The sequence below is a fragment of the Amblyomma maculatum genome, chromosome 1, assembly GCF_055883805.1.
Source record: "Amblyomma maculatum isolate TAMU_Amacu chromosome 1, ASM5588380v1, whole genome shotgun sequence".
NCBI classification, from domain to species: Eukaryota; Metazoa; Arthropoda; class Arachnida; order Ixodida; family Ixodidae; genus Amblyomma; species Amblyomma maculatum.
Genome location: NC_139344.1, coordinates 366539409 through 366566563, shown reverse-complemented (window position 1 = coordinate 366566563; position 27155 = coordinate 366539409). Strand labels below are relative to the sequence as shown.

At 46.9% G+C, this 27155-nt stretch overlaps 1 protein-coding gene and 1 non-coding gene across 3 annotated transcripts in view; both read left to right on the top strand.

Moving 5' to 3' along the window:
- Nucleotides 1–10425, top strand: part of ncd (non-claret disjunctional) — a 33750-nt gene extending 23325 nt beyond the window's left edge. For both annotated transcript variants that reach the window (XM_084591721.1, XM_084591722.1), the window contains 4 exons: nt 2973–3111; nt 4341–4480; nt 6701–6850; nt 9137–10425. In XM_084591721.1, coding sequence (XP_084447847.1) covers nt 2973–3111; nt 4341–4480; nt 6701–6850; nt 9137–9178 — 471 coding nt within the window. In that variant the 3' untranslated portion in view covers nt 9179–10425. The remainder of the gene's footprint in view (nt 1–2972; nt 3112–4340; nt 4481–6700; nt 6851–9136) is intronic.
- An 8290-nt stretch (nt 10426–18715) lies between these two features.
- Nucleotides 18716–18787, top strand: TRNAW-CCA (transfer RNA tryptophan (anticodon CCA)). Its single transcript has one exon. It is a non-coding gene; the product is annotated as a tRNA-Trp (tRNA).
- Nucleotides 18788–27155: the final 8368 nt, after the last annotated feature.

Sequence of the window (27155 nt, the reverse complement as noted above, 5' to 3'; positions counted from 1 at the left end):
TCTGCTCGGGAGCGCGTGCCAGGCACCACACATGCTCGTGGAGGAAGAGGAACAATCTTGTAAATGGGCTCAAAGCCAGCGATTTTCGCCAGTAGGGCTTCTCATTTTGCATTTTTTGTTCCTCGGCTGACAAGGAAGCTTGTTGGAAATAAGTTTTTTATTTGTGCTTTCGAAAGCAAGAAATTACGATTGACTGATAGACTGTCATCTCTGCACGCTGCTTCGGGTCATGAAAAACGATTCGCGGACATTGCTTTCAAAGAGCTGCTCGAAGGAGAGTAGCAAGTGACAGGTAGTTCGATGCGGCACCTTTTGTGTTGCTATGGCGTAGGAGACTAAAAAATAATGCAGACGCTTTATTTCTGTTCCTGCTGCTCAGAGAAAGGAAGGGTGCAGTCTTCTAGTTGAGGATCATTGATACCATGGAGGAAGGAAAAACACTAGGAGGAAGAGCAGCCTCCGCAAGCCAACCTCCTCTGACGCCACTCCCTTCTCTCTCCTGCGTGCAATGTCTCTTGGAAATTTAATCAACATAGTTGCCAGACTCAAAATCAGCTGCATACATTATCAGCTGTGTGTATTATATAGTGACTTTGAATGCCCCAGTGGAAAGCCTACCGGAGTGGACTACCGAAAGTTGTGCATCTCGTCGTAACACATAAGTTACTGTGTTTACAGAAGTTGCATTGTACTCCATGTTTATAGGCACACTGGTGAGAACTGCAGGCGTCCTTTTCATCCTTGGTTTCGGCAGGGAGACTACGAATTCAGCATAACGAGCCCCGGGCGGTGTTTGTGTAGTTCTAGCATACCGGCACACAGCATTTCATATGGCAGTACTTGTTGTTGGGCTAGTTTGTTTGTTTCCATGCTTGCGGGACTCGGCGCACAAAGATGAAGCACAAAAACAAAAGGACGCCGGGACGAAGCAATGCTCAGTGCTTCGCCCTCTCATCCTTCTTGTTCTTGGGCTTCGTCTTTGAGCACAGAGCCCCACAAGCATTTTATATGGTGCAGTTGAGGGGCCCAGCCTTAAGTCTCAAAATACACGGGCGCACTGTGTGGCGGTGGCATAAGTCCAAAGTTCCATTCATTGTCTGCTTGCAACGCTCAGCTCAGGTTTCTAGTGCAGGCGTCGCGTAGCGAAGGCATTCCTTCAGAGCGGAACGTATGAAACCTAGAGGAAACTTGTGTGCAAAACTACAACCGAAACCGGCTACCGCTTGCAGTGTCACGTGACAGCTTGTAAATTCCCATGATGCTTTCCATATTCTTTCTAAGTCTTCACTGTCCCGCTGCAGCGCTCCCTTCTAGTTTTTTTTTTTTTTCTTCATGATTGATAATTGACACGCATTTACACAGCAACAAGTGTGCCGGTTGAAGTGCTTCCCTTCTCTTTGTGGCCACTTCTTTGTAAGGAGCTCACTCGACACTTTGACAAGATGTTTTAAATGACCCCCTCTCCGCCCCCAAAAAAGAAAAGCCAACAAAACTAAACATTGTCACCCACAACGAGCCACCCACTTCAGCAGAGTGACAACTACACAGAATGCTACTGGCGCCATGGTGCCAGTCTTCGCTGCGTTTTGGACATGTTTCCTAGAATGGCACAAAACAAACCGCCTTACCCTTTGCTTCATGCTGACAACAGCCAGGGAAAGTTAGCTGTTTGCTACGGCACTACTGTCCGAAATCAATGCCTTATTTACTTGTGTGTCTAACAAACTGGGTAATTGACCAGAAGCCGAGGCATGCCAGTCTTGTAGCAGTTTTCTCTCTTCACGAGACGAACAGAGAGGAAATGCCAGACTACGTTTGATGCAAGCAGGGACAGTCCTCCATCGAAACCTTTGTCATCATAGTTCTACACCTACTCTGCGCAATCCTTAGTTCAGTTATCTGCTCATGCGAGTACGGAGTGCTTGAGCTCCAGAAGTGGGATTGCGTATGAGGATAGAACGATTGACATATTTGTTGTTTGAGGCTCACTCACTTCCGCAGTGGCCGCTGCTGCACCGCCAGCAACAAGGAGTTGTACGAAATGGTAGGGAGAGTGGGCATAAAGTCACTTTAACAAAAAGTCTCAACTGCCCACCCGATTTTCTTCCGCCCCCTGTTATGCTTTCCTTCTCTTAATATCCAATTTGTTGCTCTTTTCGGCCATCGGTTATACTCTCTCCAAACTACATGCCATGCCCGTAGCCATTTACGCCTACCATTTTCTATTTTATAGTCTCTGTGTGACCCCATAATGTCAGGCCACTCAGCTTAAAATTTCATTTTGAACAAAACAAACTTCCCGCTTCTCCTGATGCTGAACAACGAACAATCCACCCCCTACAGGATGGGGACGAAAGCAGCTCAACTGGTTCTACTAGTTCCATTAATAATGTGGGAGTGTCGTCTGGAAAGAATCCTTTTGGCTGGAAACCGTACCTTGAGGAGGAGTTAACAACTGAGATGCTAGCGGGTGTGTTTTTGTACTCTGAAGGAGAAGAATTGGAAGTTTTTCATCTCGAATGGATTCTAGGCTAGCATGAGCATACACAAAACCAGCGGATGCTGATCTCTCCTATCATTGCGTATCTGTGCATGCATACTGGCAGTGTGTAGAAGCAGGTCATGGTAGTAGCTTTCCCTGTGCTATAACTCCCCATTACCGATTAACAAATGAAACGTGGGTAGCGACGAATTTTGAAATTCTTGAAAGAATTTTCGGTTCTATTATTTGGACCATTTCCTGGGCATCTTAGTCTGAAAAATCTGTCCAACGTATCTGCTTTTCAGAACAAAAAGAAAAAAATCTGATTATTGCTTGATGGGGCTTGCTTTGTAATTTGAAGAAAGCTACATTCTTGTGAATACAACACTCAGCAGGCTGAAACTATGCGTGGTTTCTTTTGTTTACGCAGTGTTTCAGCTGTCTAAATTTTGTGTTGTGCCGTTTTTCTCCCACCTGCTTCTTCACCCAGATTGGCCAGCTCCTGCGGTGCGCTCGGAAGAACCGGGCCGTTGCTGCCACAAAGTGCAATGAGCGGTCATCCCGGTCTCACTCAGTCTTCCGTCTCGACATCACGGGCCACAACGCACACACGGAGCTTGGCTGTCGAGGTCAGTGCAAAAGGCCCTCGTTGAAACGAGCCACTCTGCCCCTGCTACGAGTACAGTCTTTGTCAAAAGTTTAGAGACCAGGGGCTTTGCTTCTAAGCCACACATGTTCAGCATGTGATGCATTCCCAGTGTTTCAAGCCTACAGAAGGTAAGATGTATGGTCCTGCTCTCTAAAGTGGCTTAAACTCTAAGAATGCTAAAGGAGCCCCACCTCACAGCTTAAAAGCAAGCCCCCCGTGGACTCTTAACTTTCGTCAGAGTTTGTGCATACCATCTCTTCGGTGGTCCCAGTACTGCGAAACTAATTCGGAATGTCTTGTTTTCAACTTGCCAGTTGTGCTCCTTGACGAAAATTTAATAAAAAATTTTGTATTCTATTTCCACTTGTTTGTGAGAGTGCTCATTTGTCATTTGTGCAGCCTTAAAAAACAGTAACATGTTCCACACAGTGCGAAAGGTATGCAACAACTTCAGAATTCGGATCAGCCGTAATCGTACAATTGAGATTCTGCTTAGTGTAACCGCACAAAAAAAAGCTTCATAAAATGTGCTGAATTTTCGGCCTGAATTTGTCTTCAAAGCTACCTGGTTTCCAAGCAGTAAAACATCATGAATTTCACAATACCTGAAGAATGACTCGTCAGGAATTGCATTTCCTATTGTGGGGGCTTTTCTGCTTTTCTCGGGCCATGTGGTGGGCGCCACAGTTCTCAGGTATGGCCGCCTTGTAGTTTGAAATGCCCGTCGTCAACCTCACTCGCATGTAGTCTGAATTACTAAAATATTCGAACTACTGAAGTTCGAATTAAGAGCCATTCACTGCACCTCCACAAGATATTTTGTCATACAAGTTGTGGTCAACATTGGAGCCGTATTGCAAGTCAATTGGGCAGCTTAAAACAGAAACAGGGTTCCTCAATGGCAGTCCTGGCTGCACTCAGCAACCTTGTAACGTGGATTCATGGTGAGAGTAAATGCAGTACAGGATCATCTACTTCTAGCTGTAACACAGTCACTACTTTCAAAGTGCCATTATGTCCGACCAGGCCTATGCAATAAAGCTAAATAGCAGGTCATGCAGAGCACAACCTCTGGCTCCCTCTGTGCGTATTGCTTTGCTTTGAAAGCACTGACTGTGTTACAGCTAGAATTGGACGACCCTGTATATGCTTGCCGGTCTGAATGCAATGCATCCCGTGTATCAATGCGTGTGTGTGTGGTGCGCACAGGGCGGCTGAACCTGGTCGACCTGGCAGGTAGCGAGCGGCTGTCGGAGTCGCAGTCGGCAGGGGCACGTCTACGGGAGGCCCAAAACATCAACCGCTCCCTGGCAAACCTGGGCAACGTCATCCTAGCACTCTCCAACCGGGTAGGTGCACAGACACCCTTATAAATTGTGCATACAGAGCTTTCCTGATCATCATGCATCATAGTCCCACTACAGTGGCGCACTGGTTGGGGCCTATATAGTAGCGGAATCAAATCCTCTCCGCTGTAGCTGCTTTTTGATCCACTCAAGCGACGCAGTCGTGTATACAGTACAAGGTCAGAACACATTAAAGAACCCTAAGTGGTGGAAATTTCTGGAGTCCTCCACTAAGGCATCCCTAAAAGCTTTGTGACGTTGAACCATTTAAACCAACCAACTAATAATGTATTGTAGTAGTACCTTCCTGGAAAGTTATTTGTGCTGCTGGCTCTTTACCTAGATCCTATTGTCCACTTTCATTCACCTTGTGTCAACAAGCACTTCCTGCTAGCAGTCAGCCCTAGCATCAGAGGCCATGCTGTCATCTTGTTCAGATCAGAATCCGTGCAGAACAGAATCACCTTCTGCACAGCTTTCTGGCGAGGACAGTGTAGTTCACGGTTGCAAAATAATGTCCTGATCACCCTGCTTGCACCCATTTGCAGATTGCGCAGAGTGCCAAATGGCTCTGGCAACAAAGCTCAGGAATGGGCTGTCATGTTGTGGCTACTACTTGTAACCCAGCGGCTGTTGCAGGCATCTACCATTTGCTCCGAAGCGTCACAGCCAGTTAAGAAATAAACCAGCATCATGTCTGTCTGAAGCCCAGCTCTGTCACATGTCAATATAAGTTATCTGATGCGACCTCGAGAGAGTTGCACACATTGACGGATAACATGTGTGCAAACATCACAGTAACCTCCTCATTGTATGGTAGCCACCCTCCAGGCTCTTCCCCGTGGCAGCCCCTATACGGAGTCACATTCCTTCACTCACATCACATAGTGCAAGCGACTACACCACCCGTTCTTTCTGGATATCTCTCTCTTCTGTGCCTCTAAATGGGGGAAAGGTATTTCCATCTCTACATTCTACCACCTGCTAGCCATGGCAAATGCCATTTTGTTTTGCAACTACCTGCCGCGGCTGTTCATTAATGATTATGCCGGTAACTCTCTCGTTAGCAACAGTGTTCTTTTTGACTCTGCAGACAATCCGGCCCCTACTGCAGTCAGTAGCGCTCCATACTTCACAGCAATTCTTCATTGTTAAGCATCATTTTGCCTCCTATCACTAGTTGCTGGGAAGTACTAGTGGAAAACTAAAGTTTTTCTTTCTCTTCATTTTAGCTTGCAAGATGGGGGCGTAACATGCTCTCCCTTCTCCTGATTCTTATCTCTGATTTCCTTATCTCACATTACTGTTGGCCATAGCACAGAGAGCAATGCTAACATGAGATCCAGACACTCTTGGCACTGTGTGGTGGCAAGGAGAAACAAAGAAGAAAGTGTAGCACAAGAACAGAACAGTCCGGTACCACCCCCTTTTTTTCCCTCTCCCACTTTTCCTTTTTCTTGAGTGGCGATTTCTGCGGATTCTTCACACAAAGCCGCCAACCCTAGACACGTTTGCAGCAAGCATTTTTATGCCTACGCTATAAAAACGGGTGAAGTAGAATCAGGGGGAAAAAAGGGATGCCAATGTCAGTTTGTCTTCCTACGTTGTTTCAACAGAATGTATACGTTGGGCTTCTGCACACTTGGTGATAGAAATGACAAGGAGACAGGTTCACCATGGTGGTAGAGACTTCTGTCGTTCGTATGGGCTTGCAGAACATTGGTTGTTGATTTTGTGAACATTCTCAAGCGTGAGTCAGTGTGGTCATCAGTGCCGGTAGCATCAGATGCATCAGCTGGCCTTAAAATTTCATGAGAAAAGTTTCAGACGTCCAAAATTTTGGTCGGTGTTATACATACTCTATGGAGCATTGGCAGTCTGAATAATTTGGCAAGTCCAGAAAGTCTGGCGTCCGAAAAATAGATCGGCAACTGCAACTTAAGTGGCTGTTTTTGCCTCCACATAACTTCAAAAACACCTTCAATCCTTGTGATGTTGCAGCGTCCTGCAAACGACTCTACCTGAGTAAGCTTAATACGGGTACACGTGGTCCACGTGCAAACCTAGCAGTGTTCCAGGTATCTCCAATTTTGCTAATTTGTTGTTATTCCTTAAGTGCGCGATGGTTATTTCCTCATGTTATTTGTTGCTGTGTCTCTGTAAGGCTGATGTTGATGCGACCTTAATTCCACTTTTTTTCGGGGCGCACTGCCATTCGCGCAGGCTGACCACGTGCCATATCGAAACTCCAAGCTCACACATCTCCTCATGGACAGCTTGGGCGGCAACAGCAAAACCCTTATGCTGCTCAACATCTCTCCGCGAGAGGAGAACCTTGGAGAGACGATAAACTCGCTGCGGTTTGCCACAACGGTGAGTGAACTGTTGCCTACCTGCACTAAGCTGGCAAAGGGTGCATAAGGTTCTTTCCACATTAATCAGCCTTTTCAAACAGCCATTTCATGTCATGATAGAGGCCAGTCATGTATACGGGGTGTACCAGCTACACTGGATGAAATCGCCAGATAGGTGACTGCACGCTCAATTTCAAAGCTTCTTAGACGTCTAAGTGCTACGCCAGGGAGAGGTCTATTAACCCCTTCACCGTTTTGTTATATCAACGAATTTCTTAACAAAACTGCTAAATTTTTTAGTGCTGATTTCGGTTATTATGTTGCCATACGTAAAAGACGTTTATGTGGTAGAAAAAAACGAAGTTAACAGGTCAGTGCTGCCATCTGTCGAGCAAAATGCCATCTAAGCCACAAACGGGGGCTACTCGTTCGAAACGCTGAAGGGAAGAACCTATTCAGCGAGGGCGAGCTATAGTCGTCCGAAACAGTTTGGGGACGGCTTTGCAAGGACGAGTGCAGCTCGTCCGAAACGGTTAAGGGGTTAATTTCAGTTCGGAAGAGTTGGTTCTTTAGTTGTGATCCATATTACCTGGGACAACCTGTGCAGTAAAGGTTTTCCCCTAATTATCTGGCTTAATGTCCAAGTTGAGGGTTTTTTTTTTTTTTTTTTTTTTTTTTTTTTTTTTTTTTTTTTTTCCTTCAATTTATTGCTGAGAGCGATTTTAGTAAAAAGGGTGATCAATAGCAGCATTAGAACTAGGACAGCATGAATTGATGTATTTCTTAAATTCCAGCAATGACCAATGTCCAGTTGTGTACAGCAGACAATTTCTGTTCTTGTGAATGCAGCTTGTACAGACAACTTTTTTTTAGTGCGTAGCACTACTAGCCGCAATCACGGGTTTCGCCGATGTCTGTCCGAAGCCGCGGGTCCACTGTCGCGGGGGAGATTCCGAAGGGGCGGCCAAGTTTATGACTGTCGCGCAGGCGGCCGCACTTCGGAAGTCATATAGGAACACGTGGAAACAGGCGATGCCGTCGGTTTGGTCCGTTCCGATTCTCGGAAAAGTCTCACTTCGACCGCGCCGCGAAGGAGGCAAGCCAGAGCAGTTAAAAAGCACAGCGTAAGGGCAGTGGTTGTTGTTCGGCTCTAACTGCTCTGTCTCTCAGTTTGAGGGGAAAGAGCGCGGAGGCCATAAATCGCGGCGAAGCACGGGCTGGGGAGAATGCACGCCAGAGGGAGCTGCTGTTGGTGTCTTCTCAGGAAGACACCTGGACATACGTCCCTTTGAAACTGCTGCCCGAGCGCGACCGACCAAAGGCAGCGATCAGAATGTTTGGACCTTAGGTTTGTGTGTTGTTTTGGAAGCGCAACCGTCGGCTCTGTCTTAGTTACTGCTGGCCACCGCTTGCGTGAGCTGAGGGAAGATATTGGAGAGAGTGTAAATCGAAGATGTGTGTGGTAATGCGTGAAAGGTATAATGGTGATGAGCAGTGCTACACACCTACTTCGTGTTTGATTAACTATTCAAATCTGCCTCCTTTTTTTTTTTTTTTCTTTTTTTTTTTTTTTTTTTTTTTTTGTGAGCACTGACTGCTATGTATAATGAGTATGCGCATTTGTGTAGTGCCTTTTTCAAAGGCTGTATGAATATATTCTTTCCTGTATTGTGGTAGCCAGGACTGTCGGATATGCACAGAGTATGCAAGCGTTTCAGCTGGCTGCTCTTTGTTTGCACATTCGAAAATATTAAGAGCGAGCTTGTCATACCAGACTACCACAGTTGGCAATGAAAGGAGCGACATGGTCCAGCAATTTCAAAATGGCTCTTGGTTTGGGTGACAGTGTGTGCCGAGAGAACAAGAATGCACCAGGTCTAGAAACCCAAGTTTGGCATTCATCGGCAGTGGAAAATAGACCCTCATGGAACCCTTTTCTGCCACATTTTACGGTGAACACTAAGCCCGTATGTGGTTCGAACATTTCTCATCATGATCAACTATGCTTGCAGTGTTCTTGGGGACTGCTTAGATGCATCTGATCTTGATGTTTGGTATACTATGACCATCAAAACGGCTGGACACTATTGTTCATTCAAGGTTTCTGGAAAGCTTTCATGCATTTCCTGCTGAGCCGTTGAAAACCATTTCAAGGGCGGAGCCCCACTTAAGGCACTGCATAGAATTTGCAGTGAAATGCACAGTGTGAACACGCAGTATTGCTTCTTTCACTTTTGCTAGTGCAGAGTTTTTTGTGCGAAGCGGGTTTCACTTGAAGTCCAGCTTTTTTGTTTGTTTATTGCAGGTCAACCAGTGCCACATCGGGACAGCGCGTAAAAATCTTTAGTTTCTGCCCAGCCTTGAGACATCGCTGCTGCCGCAATTTCATCTCGACTGCACTTTTTATATATATAATGATTTTACCCTGGACAATGCTGCTGTTGTGGAAGCAACAAGAGCTGCAGACATTATGACATCACAAGGCATTGCGCAGTAAGAGGACACCTGTGACGATGGTCCTCGTGTGCTGGGACACGTGCTGCATTCATTCGGAACCGTTCGGGCCATGCCTACTGGTCTCGGTGAAAAAAATTTGCCTTATGTTGGTGCCTGAGACTCTCTGAACTGTGCGTATAATTCTCCATGTGGCAATTGTATGACTCCATGGCATTTGCAGCAAAATAATGCCCATCTCTTGGTTGGAGATGTTTTCTCTTTCGGCTTGTCTAGACTGGCTCCAAACATACAATGCAGTGCTACTGCTTTGCAGCCAGATCGGAAGGCTTCTCGCAGTTGTGTTCACTCTGTCTGCCGACGGATGGTGCATGATTTCACAAAAACAGTTCTGCTCTCTTTCTACCATGCTTTGTCATATCATGCAAAATGGCTCTGGATTCTTAGCTTGATCAAAACTTGATATTTTTTTCTTGATATTTACTTAGTGTTTACAAATTGAAACGTGCAGGTTTTTTTAGACTTGCTGGCTTCGTACAGATTTTTACTGATATTTAAATGTGTGATGCTTTTACTGTTTTTATTGCTTTACCTTTGGCCTCTGTTGGTGCGTGTAGTTTGCAACTTAGACGTCAGTTGCGCGTCGGATTATAGAAATGCTTTTAAATTGCTTTTATTACTTAAGGTCTGTCTTCTGGTTGCATATGTAGCTTTCTGTGTGACAACTTCGACTATCATTGTGCAGGATTTCTTATAGCTGCGTGCTTCTCTCGGAGAAAGGAAAAAGCTGTTCGTGACTGTAAAGACGTGAATGTATTGAGCACCACGATTCCTGCTCTGCCATGTGTGGTTTGAGTGAATGATTGATTGTTGCCCATGTTCTATTGTATGTCGTATGCTACAGTTACTCGCTTTACCCACGGAGGTCTTGATGACTTGGCCCAATGGCTCGGCATGATAAAGTGGAAGCTGTTTGTGTGACTAACCTACGATAGCCCAACACGGATAAAAAAGAGGATCACGAAAGAGTTGGATGTATTGATTCAACATATGAAAAATGACAGTAAATCAGCATATCTGTGTTGCTCTTTTGCTATCAATGCCAAAGGGACATTCTGTTCTTTTTTTTTTTTTTTCAAAGCTGTGAAGGAACTGCTTTTGTAGCCTCCTTCATAATATGTGTCATCTTGTGAGATGGAAATAAAACTTAAGTCTTTGTATGCAAAGGTACATTGTCCTTGTGAAACACTGCTGAAAGATGTCTCTCGGCAACCTGGCAGTCACTGCAGTGCTGGAAGCGTTCTATTCGCTAGGCATCTGTTGGCACTCTCTGAAAACTGCGCTTCGTAGCTTGCTGCCCTCTATTGTGAAATGTATCTGCTGCTGGTACTCTATAAACAAAATTCTCACATTGAATAAGGTGCAGACGGTTTCTGCGTTGCCTTTGCGGGGTACACCACATGAAGGGCACCGCTTAGCTTTAGGCTGTGCGGCACGAGTGATGAGCAGAAAATGAGTATGAAATACTGGAGACCATCTACAATCCCGTCACTCCTTCACTCCATGGCTCAGTTCACAGGTGTCAAAGGCTGCGCAGCTGGCCAGTATATCCTCCGCCACACCTGCAAAGTGGATGAAGAGAGCCTTCAATAGAAGCGCTACTTCCATTGGTATGGTGGCAGTTTCAATATATCGAATCACTGATGAAATCGTAGTTCGATATAGAGCTTAATGGGAATAGACAGTGTAAGTCTGCTTCTCCACAAAGATGTTTCCCAACCAAAACTCCTCGTTCACAGATGGCAGTCTCGTATAATTTTTCAAACCAGGCAGGGAGAAATGTCCTTTCGCTATTTGACGATGGAACTGTCACTTAATTTTCCATTACCTTTTGTAGCTTGCCAGCTGCCATCCTCTTGCCTTTACTGGTTTGTAGCTTGCCCATAATATGTACCTTGGAAGACTACTGGGGCTGTGCACCTCATGTTCGGTCGTTTTATGATTGAGACAAGCACTGAGGGGGAGAGATATGCTAACATACCCTTTGGACAATGGCCTTTGAAAAATGAGAGGGGTTCTCTAATCTGCATAAATCAAACTGCCTACAACAGCTGTCAACTGGAGTTTCTACCCTCGTATCAACCCCTTTTGTGGGCATGGAGGAAGTGACAGCTCAGTCTGCGACCAAGGTTTTTAGCTTGAAAATATGATTTGCAGGCCTGCTTCTAGCTACTGGCCTGTAGCGGGGTCCCTCTGAAGGTGCGCCATTATTTTGATGTTATACATTGATTAAAGGACAGACGTGAACAGACTGGGTTTCATAGTGCTTTTGCACTATATATATATATATATATATATATATATATATATATATATATATATATATATATATAGTCATACCTATTTGCCTGGATCAGTAAATCTTTTCTATTTACTATTCTTGGCTTGGCTTGGTTTATAGGGTTTAACTTCCCAAAGCTACCCGGGCTGCATGAAGGGCGCTGTAGTAGAGGGCTCCAGGAATTTTGACCATCTGGGGTTTTCAAAGTTCTCTGACATGGCACAACACAAGACTCCTTGCTTCATTCTTTTCTCCATCGAAAGGGGCCAGGATTGATATCACATTCTTTGGTCCAGTAGACTGCCCTAACTACTGAACCACCACGATGGGGCATATGGCTTTTAAAGAACGAAACTTCTGACCCATATGGCTGTTAGTTTTTTGATGTTGAAACCTCTTTTATGCTCATAGCATAAATTAGCATAATTATAGCATAAATTATAAAGCAACCTTGCACAAGCGTGCATGTAGGCCTACTACTTGTGATGGTACACAACTTGAATGCTTTGAAAAGACCACAGCACAACTACACTCGCCTCTGGACCACGGCCGCTCAATGGAGGCGCACTTGGTGCGGCCCGTCGCGTCGCGCCTCAATGGCTGGGGAAGCGCGTATTGAGAGAAGTTACAGTTTCCGCCGTCATTCTCCGCGGGGGCGCCACCACTCCAGGACAAAGCGCCGCCGGCACGCCGGGCACGGACGAGCAGACGACGCGGAAGGAGCGCGCTGGCTGGGTTGGCGCGTGTTATCGTTTTGACTACTCAGCATAACCGCGTGGTTCTGATAGTTCTGCATGCGTGTCATCGGTGCCTGTGTCAACAGCGTGCTAAGCGTATGCAGCACCATGCCAGGCAACTGCTGTGTGCCGCTGTGCACCACGAAAGCAAGAAAAGATCGGTTACCATGAGTTCCCGTGCGATTCACAACGTCGGCGTCGGGCAGCATGGCTGGAAAACATATCTCGGGAGGGCTAGGATGGAAAAGGAAGCCGGTGGGAGCCGACTGACAAGTCACTGGTATACTCACTGCACTTCACAGATGACGATTACTGGAAGAACATAAAACTGAAGATCCTGCTTCCTTCAGCTGTCCCCTCCGTGTTCCCGAACTGCCTACCGTTACAAGTTACTCACGCGGGCTCATGTTGAGCCAAACAATCTTGAAAAAATTAATGTGCGCAGGTCGATAGCTTTATTTTCCCCACTTGTTTTAGCTACTTGTTTTAGCTACAACCCCCCCATGTGATCCTGAATCATGTGTGTTTCAAGATAGCTGCGCCACGATCACTTTTATGACGATGATATCAAAATGGTATGCCTTGCCCAACATCGCATAAGTGAAGCCATGGAGACACCAAGAGAAGCCGCTCTATTTGTCAGATGACGAGCGACTCTCTTGGTTTGAGTTGGACTTTGCCATATCGAAGACATTCAGGTCCAAGGAGGCACGTCGGAGCAAAGGCTAACCAAACAAACGTACGAAGTGACAATCATGACAACCAGATCCACAGTGGCGCAAATTAAGGACCTTCTTGATCACATCAAGTATCTTACAACAATGTCTTCTGTGTACCTTACTAGTGCATTGCATTTACCCGAATCTTATTTTCAGCTTCCGATACGCCCTAAAGGCAGGCTCTGAAAGCGCGTCTATAGTATCGCTTTTTAGCAGCCTAAGGCAATTAAAAGGCAGGAACGACAAAGTTGACGCAAGGGCTGCAGTTTTCACCTCGGAGAAAACACTGAAGGTACCACTAGCAAAATATATATATATATATATATATATATATATATAATATATATATATATATATATATATATATATATGTATATATATATATATATATATATATATATTATATATATATATATATATATATATATATATATATATATATATATATATATATTATATATATATATATCGACTGAGATTATACACATTTTGCCATGCTTTGTGCAGGTTGACATCTTGCAAGCATCAGTCTGCAAATGCATCTATCAACAATAGGCAGCTATAAAACTTGGCATTCGTGATTATGAAAGTACCTTGCCAACTGCCATATCACGTCTGCTGCGAGAGAGTTTTCGAGTCAGCTTGGATTCATTCATGTGTGGTGTGAACCAGCAGCTGAGATAGAGTTAGCACCGATTGCATTCTTGGCTGGTTACCTTGCACGTCCATTAAGAGAAATTATACGAATAGTTTTACAGAATCTCATGAAACATTTTTATTTATTCTGTTTTCAGTGCCTGCCCTTGTTTTCATTATTTGTATATTACCAAAGTTTAAAAAACTTCTAGTGCTTACTTTAGAGTGTCAATAATTTTATTTTATTAGCCCCCATCCATTTATTAACTTTGTGCCTTGTGATTCCTGCAAAACCCTGGACTTATCAAAATTCTTGATGATGGACGCCTAAGGTATCTGAAAATCACCATGCACCTTTGTTAGCAAGGTGATGAAGTGCCCGCAGGCTGTAAGAAGCAGCAAGCTATGCCACATGTTAGTTTCATCCCTTCTTCCCTATTTTGTGCAATTTCCGGAGTTGATTTGCGAGGAGAAGACCGCAGTCACACTAATGACCTAACCAAACTAATGCGACCACTGCTGACCAACTGATAGGCAACATCAATTAGACAGTGGAAAAAATCACGCTTGCACGTAAACCTTTTTCGAGAAAAGTTCTTCGCGGCTTCATAATCAAACGAGAAAAAAAAATTGTCTGAGCCTGCGGGCGTGTCGTTGAACTGGCTGTCTTCTGTTGTTTCTTTTGCAACAGTTTGTGTTAGCTAGTATGTTTTGGTGATGGTACCCACGTGAATATTATTTCCAGTGAAAAGGGAGGAACAAGCTGAACAATAATAATGTTGAACGCTACGTCCTGAATTGTAAGTTTCCAGAAAAGTGCACGCTGAATAAATGGCCCCAGACCATGTCCCGACTTCAAGATTGCAATATCTAATACGTTATTACAGCGGTTGAAACGCAACTAAATGAGTGCGCACTCAGCGAAGCACACGACTGCCTCGTTCTCGTTGTAAACGGAAGACACGAATGACTTGGAAAAGCCTATTGATGATGACTTGCCTCTATCACCTTATCAATAGCAAACTTGCACATAGCATCACATAATGTGTGAAACGCCGCTCATATTCCGAATTGAGCAAGCGCCGACCACGCGGACGCCGGAAACGAAAGCACAGCCACGGCCGCTGCGCGAGCTCTCCGCCCGGACTTGTCCCGGAGCGGTGGCGCCGCAGCGGTGGCGATGAGAACTAGGCGCAATACGGCTCTTCTGGGCGACACGACGGGCCGCACCCAAGTGCGCCTCCATTGAGCGGCCTGTGTCTGGACAAACAGCACAGAGTAAAGTGTTTCTACCCATCATCGATGTATATACCGTGAGTGGTAGTGGCAAATCGGTAATAAGCAAAGCTTCCATACGAAATTACACGGCTATGTGTGCACTCTGTGGCAGGCATTACCTCAAAGATTTAGTTGCAAAGATGTGTTTAAAAAACACTCTTAAGGGAGGAAACAGTTAAGAAGTGCCGGGGATCAGTGCTTGAAATATGTCAAGCCGAAAACCTTTTGCGAGCCTCGACGGGGTGATGCAGTGGTAAGACGCCCGACAACTAGTGCCGGAGTTCCTGGGTGCGAACCAGACCACGGTGGCTGCGTTTCGATGGAGGTGAAACGAAGTGGCGTCCGTGTGTTGTTGCGGCTGTAGGAAGAAGGAAAAGAAAATGTCCGGGCCTGCTACTGGCTCTGTAGCTGAGCCACCTCCCAGCTGCCTCGTGCGGACAGTAAGCCAGAAAGCAGAGAAGAAAAAAAAAGGAGAGAAAAACGCGCGCCGCATTAGCCGTCCACCACCGAAGCGATGGTGAGCGCAATGACAGCCTACAACACACAAAAATTCGGCGGCTGGCTAGCCCCCGCAGCAAGCGGCGTTGACCCACTGTCCCAGCCCCATAGGGCCAGGAACAGCTACCCTCAGTGCGATGTCGGCGCTGTGGCTATAGGAAGAAGGAAAAGAAAATGCATAGGCCAGCTACTGGCTCTGTAGCTGAGCCACCTCCGCTGCCCGATTTATTTATAGGAAGGGAAAGGCGCGGTAACTGTCTCACTTGTTTTCTGTGGACACCGCAACCGCGCCGTAAGGGAAGGGAGGAAGGTGGGAGTGAAAGTGGAAAGAGAGATAGAGGAGCCGTAGTGGAGGGCTACGGAGTAATTTCGGCCACCTGGGGATCTTTAACGTGCGCTGACATCGCACAGCACACGGACGCCAATAGAGAAGAAAGAAAAGGAAGAGGGAGAGAAAGACGCGCGCCGCAACAACAGCCGTCGTCCACCACCGAAGCGGTGGCGAGCGCAACGACGGCCCACAACGGACAAAAACCCGGTGGCAGGCAAGCCCCCGCCGACCCACCTGTCCCAGCCCCATCAAGTGAGTACTGGTTAAAGATACCCAGGTGGTCGAAATTACTCCGTAGCCCTCCACAACGGCTCCCCTTTCTCTCTATCCACCTTCAATACCATCTTCCTCCCTTCCTTTACGGTGTGGTTCCAGATGTCCACAGAGCAAGTGTGACAGATTCGACGCCTTTCCCTTCTTGTGAACCAATTATTATTTTGTGGCTCAGGACTCGCCAACGTACGTCTGTGGAGCTGTCAACCTGGCCGGCCAGCTGACTTTCAATACCTCTTCTACTTGATGGCGGCGCGGCCTGCAATTTCATCGCAACCCGTGTCTGCCCAGTTTACTCTCTTGGACTAACTGGTTTATTGGCGTTAGGGTAAAATAGTTCACTCTAGCAGCGTCAAGCCTCAGCCATTTTTTTCCTTGGTTCTTTCCTTTAATGTGGCTAATCAAGTTTCCGGTTGGCATCGCCACTTTCAGCGCAAAAAAAGAATGCGTAAGCCCGCTCGTGCCGCACAAATGCACGCATGCAGGCGGACTGACGGACAAAAAATAAAATTAGCTAGGGGATCTCTTAGATGTCTGTTGTTTGTTGTGGCAGTAGGAAGAAAGAAAAGAAAAAAAAGAAGAGGGACAGAAAGACGCGCGCCGCAACAATAGCCGTCGTCCACCACCACCAAAGCGATGGCGGGTGCAATGACGGCCTACAACAGGTTAAAAAATCACTGGCTGGCTAGCCCCCGCCGCAAGCGGCGTTGACCTACCGTCCCAGCCCCGTAGGGCCAGGAACTGCCACCCTTCACCAACCCGATATATGTCTCTAAAAAGGCATCTAGGAGTGGGTGGTGCAGTGGTAAGACGCCCGACTACTGTGTCGGAGTACCCGGGTTCGATCCCGACCTCGGCGGCTGCGTTTCGATGGAGGCGAAACGAAGAGGCGTCCGTGTGCTGTGCGATGTCAGCGCACGTTAAAGATCCCCAGGTGGTCCAAATTACTCCGTAGCCCTCCACTACGGCTCCTCTTTCTCTCTATCCACTTTCTCTCTCACCTTCCTCCCTTCCCTTACGGCGCGGTTCAGGTGTCCACAGCTACAAGGTGACAGATACTGCGCCTTTCCCTTCCTGTGAATCAATCAATCAATCAAGCACGGCGAAATCCTACCCATTATTTGCCTCGTATCGGCGTTCGTTGCATGTGCTGCATATTGGTTTACAGGAGAGGAAGACGCATTATCTAATTTCTCCGGCAAGTGTGTTTGGACGGTACACCATATCGTTGTCGCGTGGCGTTCCTTGGCGCGTACGTTGAAGGCTCATGAACCAATCTCGCGGAATGTGGCAGATTTCGCGCTCAACTCTCCGCATGGAATTTATATCGTCCATGTGCCAAAAAAGGCTTGCTTTAATATACAAGAAAAAAAAATTACAGGGTATCTAAAGAGGAGAATGCCGATCGAAAGCCTGCCCTTACTCTCCTATCATTTGCCTCTCATCGTTTGCCTTTTATCGGCGTTCGTTGCAGAGCTACTTAGGAAAGAAAAGGCGCATTATCTGCCACACACTCTCCAATCAAGTGATTTTATTCCCTCGATAGTGTGTTTGGACGGTACAAAATCGCTTTTGTCACGTGGTGTTCCTTGGAGCGCGTTCAAGTGTGGGATTGCAGATGACAGGAATGCACACATCTCGCAGAATATGACATCTCGCGCACGGAATTTCGTTCCAGAGCCAAGAAAGGCTTTCGCCTTAAATAGCCTAAACCACACCGGGGGACCTGGGGCAGGAATTTTTATCTGTTGTAGGCCGTCATTGCACCTGCCACCGCTTAGGTGGTGGACGACGGCTATTGTTGCGGCGCGCGTCTTTCTCTCCCTCTTCCTTTTCTTCTCTATTTTCTCTTCTGTCCGCACGAGGCAGCGGAGGTGGCTCAGCTACAGAGCCAGTAGCAGGCCCGTGCATTTTCTTTTCCTTCTTCCTACAGCCACAACACACCGGGGGACGGAGGGTGGCTGGTCCTAGCCCTCATGGGGCTGACACATGTAGGTCACCGCCGCTTGCGGCGGTGGCTATCCTGCCACTGAATTTTTGTGGTGGACGACGGCTGTTGCGGCGCGCGTCTTTCTCGTTATCCTCTCTTCGCGCTACATGTCCTGCCCATACCCATTTCTTGATTTCCGTTAGAATGTGTGAGTGACTTGAGGTATTTCTCTGACCCACTCTGCACGTTTCCTATCTCTTAACGTTATCCCGTAAACCTGCCGGGGTGGCGCAGTGGTTACAGCGCTCGACTACTGTTCCCAAGGACGCGCGGGATCAAATCCCGGCCTCGGAGCCCGCTTCTCGATGGAGGCGAAAAGCAAGGCGCCCGTGTGCTGTGCGATGTCAAACCCCAGGTGGTCTAAATTTCCGGAGTCCTCCACTACGGCGTCTCTCATAGCCTGAGTTGCTTTGGGACGTTAAACCCCACAAACCAAACCAAACCAATCTTCTTTTGTTTTTCTTCTCTATTTTCTCTGCCTGCGCGAGGCAGCGGAGGTGCATTTTCAGCAGCATTTTCAGAGGTGCAGCAGGCCCGTGCATTTTCTTTTCTTCCTACAACCACAACAGACCACACCTGCATGTTGCGTTGAGCTGCTGTCAAAAATCGGATGTTGACTGCCGCACTGTCTCGGTGGCGCAACGGTAGCGCGTCTGACTCCAGATCAGAAGGTTGCGTGTTCGAATCACGTCCGGGTCATCTTTATTTAACTTCACTACGCCAGTTTTTCGAGCCGTCAGCGTCACGGAGGTTTTCACTTTCGAGTGGCCGTGACAGATACTGCGCCTTTCCTTTCTTATAAAGCAATTTACAATGGAAGCTAAAACTATCATTGGTTCTCAGGAAAGGAAAGGCGCTGTATCTGTCACACTTGCTCTGTGGACACCTGAACCGTGCCGTAGGGGAAGATGGGAGAGAAAGTGTAAAGAGAGGAGGAACCGTAGTGGAGGGCTACGGAGTAATTTCGACCACCTGGGTACAGTTGTTGTGGCTGTAGGAAGAAAGAAAAGAAAATGCACGGGCCTGCTACTGGCTGCGTAGCTGAGCCACCTCCGCTGCCTCGTGCAGACAGAAGAGAAAATAGAGAAGAAAGAAAAGGAAGAGGGAAAGAAAGAAGCGCGCCGCAACAACAGCCGTCGTCCACCACCGAAGCGGTGGCGGGCGCAATGAAGGCTTACAACAGATAAAAATTCGGAGGCAGGATAGCCCCCGCCGCTGGCTAGAACCAGGGGGTCTTTAACGTGCGCTGACATATCGCACAGCCCACAGACGCCTCTTCGTTTCGCCTCCATCGAAACGCAGCCGCCAAGGGGCCTTGACCTAATTAAGTGTGGGTGTCCACGATTTCGTGGCGTTCACCCAAATTTTTCCTTTTCACAAACCTTAAGAGGCTGCCCTGGGTTGTGCAATGTCAGCGCACGTTAGAGATCCCCAGGTGGTCGAAATTACTCCGTAGCCCTCCACTACGGCTCCTCTTTATCTCTTTACGCTATCACTCCCACCTTCCTCCCTTCCTTTACAGCGCGGTTGAGGCGCCCACAAGTGCGAAAGTTACCGCGCCTTTCCCAATTCCTATAACAATCAGTTTTGTGCAATATCCGCGCACTTTAAAGGCCTCAGAGGTGGTCAAATTATTCCGTAGCTTTCCACAACGGGACCTCTTTCTCTCCGCTTCCACTCCCATTTTTCTTCTCTCATGTTTGGCAGATACTGCGCCTTTCCTGTGTGCTGTGCGATGTCGGCGCACGTTAAAGATCTTCAGGTGGTCGAAATTACTCCGTAGCCCTCCACTACTGCTCCCCTTTCTCTCTTTCCACTTTCACTCTCACATTCCTCCCTTCCCCACGGCGCGGTTGAAGTGTCCACAGAAAGCAAGTGAAACAGTGACCGCGCCTTTCCCTTCCTATAAAATCAAAAAATCAATTTCTGATAAACTAATGTAAAATATGCAAAAAATGGGATATTCACTGACGCGCTGTGCGCGGTGCATCGTGGGTAATTGAGGCGCAGTCGGCCATTTTTTTGTCCACGGAACGAACAGGGCGAACGTACGTATCAAGTGTTGTCGTGCGGTGGCATCCGAGCAATATGTTGTTTATTGAGCTATCGTAGACTGTAATAGACGCGTGCACAGTGTAAACAAAGGAAGCTGAAGAGCTGCGCGAACAACCTCGCCATTTTAAGGTTCCGGAAGTACACACGAACAATTCCACTCGAACGAGATACCTCACCGAGATGCGACGTCACGTATGGCTCACGGCTCAACCGCACAAGTATCATGGAATATGAGAAATGTATGTCAAAATGGGCTGGACTGGAATCTTCCGGATGTGCCCCAGCAGCCAGCTATCCGTGCACGACTGTTCTTCACGCACTCGGAAAACACATTCATTCTCGGTAAAAGAGCAGCGCGGTATCGCTTCCAGTCATTCGCATACATGCAGCGCGCCGCCAACACCTCCTCGCCGTGTTTTGCTGAAATAAAATCCTTCAAAGATGGCTCGCTAAACTTTGTGTTGGTCGTACTTGCCTCATTCGATCAGAAGTTCGCATCGTCTGTGTCGCCTGCTAATCAAAGCAGACCGCATGCAGATTCGGCGAAGGAGCGTAGGCGGGCAGAGTTGTTTTGCAGAAGGTTTGAAGAACTTTACAAACTTATTTATCTCTAATAACAAATCAAGTTTAGCTTGACCAAAACTGCGCTGTATTTGAAGAGTTTTGTTGCAAAAAGTTATTTCGAGCCCGCTAGGCAACGAGGTGGCGCCACCGGTGTCATCGCTGTGGACTGTGGCAGCGGTTTCTTTTGCTTCCTTACCGCCACAGACGATGCAAACATCCGACTTCTTCTGATCGATTGAGGCAAGTACACCAAACAAAGCTTTGTATAAAAGATACTGACTACCAAATGCCATTTCTATGCAGAATATCAGCTACAAAAACTCAGCGGTTTAGTTGGTATAAACGTTGGACGGCACGCACGTAATTACACAAAGAGCGAGTTCGTCTGCTTCAACCGCGGATCTTAACCCAGCCGCTTGTAACGTAGTTGTATCCTTCAAGTGGTCAGTAGGCTTGCGATTGGTTTCTTGTGACGAAGCTCGATCGTCCGTAGGACAAGGAATTCATGAATGTCGCACATATCTATGCGTGGGCACAGGCCGACACTTACCGTGCAGTTGCGCATATCGACTGCACACGGTTAGGTACCAAAGTTTTGTTTCGTACAGGTCTCTGTCCACATCGCGCACACTTTGCTGATAAATAAAACTGTCACTCATAATGCCCATTGAGTTTTCATAACAACGGTACTGGCATGAGGCTGAGTGGCAGAGCAAACGGACGCGCACGAACAGCTAAGCTAACCGCCGCCCCGGACTAGTACTAGTCCGAACAGGACACAAATATGGCATCGACTGCATACTGACGTCAGCTGTGACGTCACGTGAATACCCCCTATAGTGATGATAGCGGAAGGTGGTGATGCACTTTTAAAGTGCAAGCAACGAATCAGTAGTTGGGAAGACAATAAAAACTGCGCTTGGTCGCTGTCATGTTCTGGCAAGGAATTTTGAAGGCTGAAGATTTCTTTATCATTTTGAGCGGTGACTTGGGTGGTTTTGTCATTTACGTCCAAAACAGGCGCCGGATATAACACTACCCTGAAAGAAATAGAGTTCATCATATCATATGACTACACATGTGTATTCTTTCCACTAAACACCGATGTTTAAGCCTGTATGAAGCTATTCCAATTCCCTAATTTTCAGAAACTATTAACCAGTTTGTTCGAAAAACAGCACAGACGAAAAAGGATTCCAATATGATCCTAATGGGCTGCAGTGCACATTGATATGTGTGTATTATGTAATATTTAGTGCAACAGGCGCTGTGAAGATTTGTTTCTTAAACGTTCCAGCATTTCTCCAAAGTAAAATGTGCTCATTAACAGATCACGGATGCGCAGAATCCTTCAACAGACAAAAAAAAAAAAAAAAAGTGAAATGTATATATGGGTTTAAAGCGCCATGCGACATCGGCGGATGATGTAGGGGCGGGCCACTGTGTCGTTGACCACGTGCGATTCTTTAACGGGCAGTCAAATCCCCCAGCCGAGGAGCGCCTTTCGAAACGGCCGGGATCGAACCCCCCCGTTCTCGAAATCAGCAGTCGAGCGCCCTATCACAGAGACATCGCGACAAAGGTTTAAAAGCAAAAGAAATAAGAAATCAAGTACTCAGACAACTCTATCGTGGATACAGAAAGCACAGAGGGGCTTGTTGAAACTGGATTTTGCCAGGAACCATGCGGTCGCATGCTTATAGTTGCGGTATTCCAAACAGAAACAGGAATATACGATTTTTGAGCGTTTGCATTAAGTGGTATTGACGGCAGCAACCTGTTTTGCTTTGACACGGCGCCTAACGACAGCAGACACCGCTTGTCAAAGAATCTCCAAAAGCCGAAGACCGCGACTCATATGGTATGTCCTTTCTAGCGTGACAAGTATTCTGGGTAAACAGCGCAAAAAAGACGAGGACGAACGAAGTACACCAACGAACGCTGTAAGGGAGATGTGTAGGAAGCCTTCTGGCATGCTGTACATTTTGGGACGACGAGGCGTGCAGGGGACCCAGCGCAAAGGGTGTTGTCACTGGAGAAGGAATGAGGAGGGCGCTACCAGAACCGTAGAAAGAGTAGAGAGGGCAGCAGTGGCGCAGAACAATCATTAAAATGCAAGCAAATGTCACAAAAGTGGCGATGCCACCCTGTGCTTTCAGGCCTGACAATCGTAACATCAAAATGTTTAAACAATTCATTAATTCATTAGCTGATAAGACAGCTGCAAGACATAAGAGAGGAATAAAACCTTAAAACGCCCCCCCTCCCACCCCCCCCCCCCCCCCCCCCCCATTACAAGAGCGCACCACACTCACGCTCATGTTTGAAGGTCGAGCACAATTATAAAGGCCGTTCATTATGTGCTAGTAGCGACTAGTTAAAATCGAGGTTTGCTGAATTTTCGCACCAATATTTTGCACAATGAACATGGCCGGTGGCGTGAACTGCCTGCTGCCTTTTGCGAAGAAAGTGCTGACGGGAACAGCACAATGGAACTGCATAACGAGCACATAAGCGCACATAAAAGGCCTCAGTCAAATAGACGTACAAATTAGGCACATTGACACGCAACCATTGCCAGATGGTGTTTGCAGGATTGAGTAATGGTCATTGCATACGGAATACTGGGGTGCAAACAGAAATGAACCATTTTAACACTTTGAAAATTTCATGAAATAATATTCGCAGTTGCAGACAAACAAACAAAAAGCACTTTAGAAACCATAGCTTGCGCATATGAGCACTAAAATTACCAGCGAAAACCGTCAGTGTATCATCCCATCTGTGCGGGCGATTCATATACCCAAAAACGTGAATTCAAAGAACGTCCACTGATTTGCAAAAGGCGGACATCAAAAGGCGGGTATGCGTTGGACATACCCGGATAACTGGTACCGGACCTTGTTAAGCGCAGAAAGGACATCCTGCAGACGTCGCAATATCATCAAAGCGACCCGCAAACATTCAGATATTAAACGGATGTCCAGCAGATATTAAGTACTTGGGTTGCGGATCCTCGGTCGCGTTCATGCATGCTATTAGCTTAATCACATATTCTTTATTTTGTGCCTCTATTATTCCGCGCTTATTCCACACAGGAATGAAATATCGGAGTGACGATGGGATTGCATAAACAAGTTTGGGCAGCGACGCCAGTGAACACCTTCGGAAACGCACTTCGTCACAATAACAGGTTCTGGTCACGCTGTTGCAGTAATTAGCTTCATATATGAGTACTTCAATAAGTCCAAATAGTTCTATTTAGGTCAGTTCTTGTTTAACACAAGCTTTATGCTTTCCAGCTTTCATGTACAACTATAACCTCAAAAGATACTCCCGTGAGCCTCCACACAACACAACACTGTTTTAGAGCGTGAACTTTACTAGGTGCTGCCACTTTCTAAGGTCATTCATCGCCGCAACTAGCTACTGCGCATGCGCCAGTTTATCGTGTCTCACTACAGTTGCGCCGTGGGCTCGGTCTTTCGGCTTGCCACAGGCCGAACTGCCAACATCATTCTCGCAGTCGCGTGACCACAAGCTGCGAAGTGCGCTCCTCCCCCGCATCGCAGTTGGTTTTAACCGGTGTGCTTGCCGTCATCTGAACTGGGGAGGATATTTTTGCAGGTAGTGAACGCGCAATCACGTGACACAAAAGTGACATGGAACTACTACGTCACTTCTGCGTGTCCTGTCGACGTTTTCTTTTTTTATTCTTTTTTTTTTTTTTTTTTTTCTACTGGGGCAGTGAGAAAAGCGCTTGGCCGTCGGAGCGCGGCTTCGAGCTGGCGGAGGGATGGAGCAACGTTACTAGATGGAGAGCATCTAGCCGTCCGCACTAACAGCACGCGCGCTTTCTTCTGTATTTTTTTCCCCTGTTTGTGGAAAGAGGTTGAATGGAGGGGCGGGTAAAGCCCTCAATAAAGGGGCTTTAGGGGCGGGCAGGTTAGCCAACGTAGACAGCGTATTTTCAAACGAGTGACGGCTTGGAGCTGCCCTCGGTAAAGCAGTATGCACGCTTGCTTCCTTTCTTCTTTTTCCTTAGCTGAGAGGTATGGCCTGGTTTGGCTTGAGAGGCAGCGGAGGGAGTGCTGAAGATTTGCTGGGTCGTTTACTTGGCTCAATCAGCCGCTTTTGCACCTTAAAAGTTACGCCTCAATTATGTACATACAACTATATATATATATATATATATATATATATATATATATATATATATATATATATATCGGCGCGCTCTTTTTCATTCCGCTGTGCATTTAATGTTCATTATCCCAATAATCAGCAAAAGACAAATTGCTGTAAATGCCAACAGTAAAAAAAAAAGTTTGCCTTGCGCTCGTAGACGCGCTGCTCGCTCCTTTAAATATATATACACACACACACACACACACACACACACACACACACACACACATATATATATATATATATATATATATATATATATATGTGTGTGTGTGTGTGTGTGTGTGTGTGTGTGTGTGTGTGTGTGTGTGTGTGTGTGTGTGTGTGTGTGTGTGTGTGTGTGTGTGTGTGTGTGTGTGTGTGTGTGTGTGTGTGTGTGTGTGTGTGTGTGTGTGTGTGTGTGTGTGTGTGTGTGTGTGTGTGTGTGTGTGTGTGTGTGTGTTCAGTGACGTACCCGTGAGCTAAGTAACATCTTGTATAATTTCACAGCTTAATTCCAAACATCAACGTTTACGCGCAAGATGCTGTAAAGTTATTTGCTTTTTGCCACTAAATAAGTACATGTGTGTGGGCGCGCGTGTGTGCAAATAACTCATGCGCAGGTACTCAATATATTTGAGGCCCCGCATAAGGTCAGTACTCTTGCACGTTTTCATTGTAGTGAGGAAGCAAACTCACAATCCCTGCAGCGCGCTGCGAAGCAGACTCGCGACTCGAAGTCCCTGCGTCGCTTCGAATACCGGCTCTAACCCCGCCAGACCACCGGAAGAGAGAGAAGGAAAGCAAAAGACTGCGAACGCACAAAAGCTGTGCTCACTCATTCCCCCGGGGAGGAAAATTCTCTTTACTGCTTGGAGCCATGGCGTGGACAAAACTAACTGCCGCGAGCGCTTCCTCTTACAAGGAAAAAAAAAAAAAAAAAGACACTCCGCCGAGATACGCGTACGTGACGTGTAGGCATGTGTCACGTGATTGCGCATCGACGACAAGCAAAAACATTATCCCGCTTAACTGCGGCCACTGTACTGCGGCTCACATTCCTAATCTTAGCAATGAATGATGCACTGCAAGTGCCGTCGATGTTCATATACTGTGTCGCAAGGGTGAAGCTGAACGAAAATCCTGCAGATGTATCCACGCTTGACGCCTACCGAGCTTACACCAGTTGACTAGGGCCAGCATAGCTGAACCCCGCCAAATTTTTGCAATGAGAGCTACATTTGGCTACCAGTCAAGCAATTCGCTATGGAACCGCTCTGGATTGTGTGGAATGTGCCGAGGAGAGGAGGGGCATGTGCGAGGGGCGTGGCAGCAGAGTCTCGTGCCGGGTTGCGGCCTCTGCTGTCGCGCGCGACGTCACGCGAATGCCACGTGCTTGCTATGCGCATAATTGCGCATGCGCAACTGCGTGTATAAACGGAGGCGAGACAGTGCGGCCGCAGTACAGTCGTTTTGCATGTACAAGGACAGTCGGGCCGCTGCTTAGCAGCGGTATGGGCAGGAGAGGCTCAGTTCTTCGGATACAGTAGTTGTCGCCAGCCTACTGGTCATTCAAGAGAGAAATAATGATTACAGAAAGGCCAAGCGAGCAGAGACCCCTGAACAGAGAGAACATCTCGCCAAGCGGGGAGGCTAGGATGTAAAGCGTAATAGGCGCACAGCAGCTCAGATGGAGCCTTCGGAGGATCAAGGGGAACCGATGAGAGCACAGAAGAGGATGTAAAACCTCGTCGTGTAACTAATCATGCAATTCGACTCTTAGAAATTTCATCCGCGACTCGAACATTTGAAGCAGACTTTGTGAACAATACGTTTGCGCAAATGCGCAGTGTGTCTGAAGGATTGTGGATGCGTTTTACTATAGCGATCAGCGAGCCGTACTTTTGCATGTGAATGAAATAAAAGAAATGATGTGCGAAGGCCAATGTCTCTTTATTGCCAATCAATACAAACTTAATAACAGGCTCGGTAACATGCCGGAACGCTACCTATATTACCTATATCCTGCCTTTTTCGAGCTAAACCAATGCAGATTTTTTACTTTTTTCTTTTAGAGCCACCAAGAACGCCTAAGCTCGCGCGTGACACACATCTGCATGCACGCACGGAGGCGGACGGACGGGCAAAAACGAAAAGAACAACCTGTTCCACAGGGACATGCTACGGCGACCCTTGATGGCCGCTTTCAGAAAGTGCGAGAAGCACGGTCGACCAAGCGACTTTGTTTTGTGTTATTCGTGTTGTGTTCTTGTGAAATGGT